The sequence below is a fragment of the Rhagoletis pomonella genome, unplaced genomic scaffold (genome assembly GCF_013731165.1).
Source record: "Rhagoletis pomonella isolate Grant_MI unplaced genomic scaffold, Rhpom_1.0 Rhpom_scaffold_31353, whole genome shotgun sequence".
Taxonomy (NCBI): Eukaryota; Metazoa; Arthropoda; class Insecta; order Diptera; family Tephritidae; genus Rhagoletis; species Rhagoletis pomonella.
The window spans coordinates 1-1053 of NW_023489749.1; the positions used below are offsets into that span (position 1 = coordinate 1).

Below are 1053 nucleotides of genomic sequence, written 5' to 3' on the forward strand. Positions count from 1 at the left end.
GGGGGTTATGAACGATTCCTTCCATACAGTTGGAAAAACGCCCTTTTTAAGAGACAAATTAAATAAGGCTGTTAACGGCTCATAGAGATAATCAGCACAATTTCTACGAGAACAAGTGGGGATCTGGTCAGGACCATAACTAAAAGACTGCTTTAAGGACTTCAGGTAAACTAAAACATGCATGGACTTTGGCAGATTCAGCCACTGTCTCTTGGAAGGGGCGCTTCCTATTAGTGGAAGGTAACGTGTGCGTTGGTGTAGGACGGGTTGTCTGTGTAGTGGGAGTCACTACTCCCACTGGTGGTGGTTGGTTGTGCCTTATAGGAGATTGAAGGGTGGTTGTTTGTTGCCTTCGTTGGTCAAGTGTTGGCGATTCAGTCACAAGTAAAGGAGGCATTTCCTCCAACGACGAATGTCTTGAGGCCGCCGTCGAAGGAATGCCGAAAACTCTGCCGCTCGGGGCTGCTGACCTTGAAATAAAAACCAGGCTGTCTATGGCCTGCTCCATTTCGGAAAGCGGAGAGTGCCGGAATGGGCCACCACCGGTAGCAGTAAGGCTTCGTGTGTTTTCGACAACCTTCTTTTTTGTCCGGCTTTTCAAGTCAGCCCATATCTTGAACAATAGAATAAAATAAAATTCAATGTCAGTAAAATGGAAATAGTGCGCAAGCATTTATCTACCACATACAATTTATGCACTTATGCTTACTTTCTTCCATTCGACGGCCGTTCTTGTAGGTGGACCATGAGAATTAATTTTCCTCATAATTTCCTCCCACCGCTCCTCTACCCTTCCTCGATCAGATCCAAACACTGCAACACCTCTGGCCAGGTCAGGATTTCCCTCCATTTCTTTTACCGGTACTTCAAATTGAGTGGTTGTAGTTTTTTTCACCGCTACAAGCATAAATATTAATATATTTCCTTAAACCAAGTTATATTTTTTTATTTTCTTACTTTTCCTGGCAGAACCCTTCATCTTAACGATCACTAATAACCTTTCGTCTGTTTCCAACGATTGTCGTCTCACTTTCGTTTCTATTCGCCTTAAAA

The 1053-nt window shown here is 43.6% G+C and overlaps 1 protein-coding gene across 1 annotated transcript; it reads right to left on the minus strand.

Moving 5' to 3' along the window:
- Positions 1–132: 132 nt before the first annotated feature.
- LOC118732868 lies at positions 133–984 on the minus strand. Its single transcript, XM_036461973.1, has 2 exons — positions 710–984; positions 133–613 (listed from the first exon to the last, which is right to left on the minus strand). The coding sequence occupies exons 1-2, from the start codon at positions 905–907 to the stop codon at positions 140–142; spliced, it is 672 nt and encodes a 223-aa protein (XP_036317866.1). The 5' UTR covers positions 908–984; the 3' UTR covers positions 133–139.
- Positions 985–1053: the final 69 nt, after the last annotated feature.

Bases quoted from the DNA above. Each gene is read 5' to 3' on its own strand.
- LOC118732868 (XM_036461973.1), bottom strand. From the start codon at position 907: ATGCTTGTAGCGGTGAAAAAAACTACAACCACTCAATTTGAAGTACCG. The intron at 614-709 runs GTAAGCATAAGT...CTATTGTTCAAG, and splicing joins CGGCCGTCGAATGGAAGAAA to ATATGGGCTGACTTGAAAAG.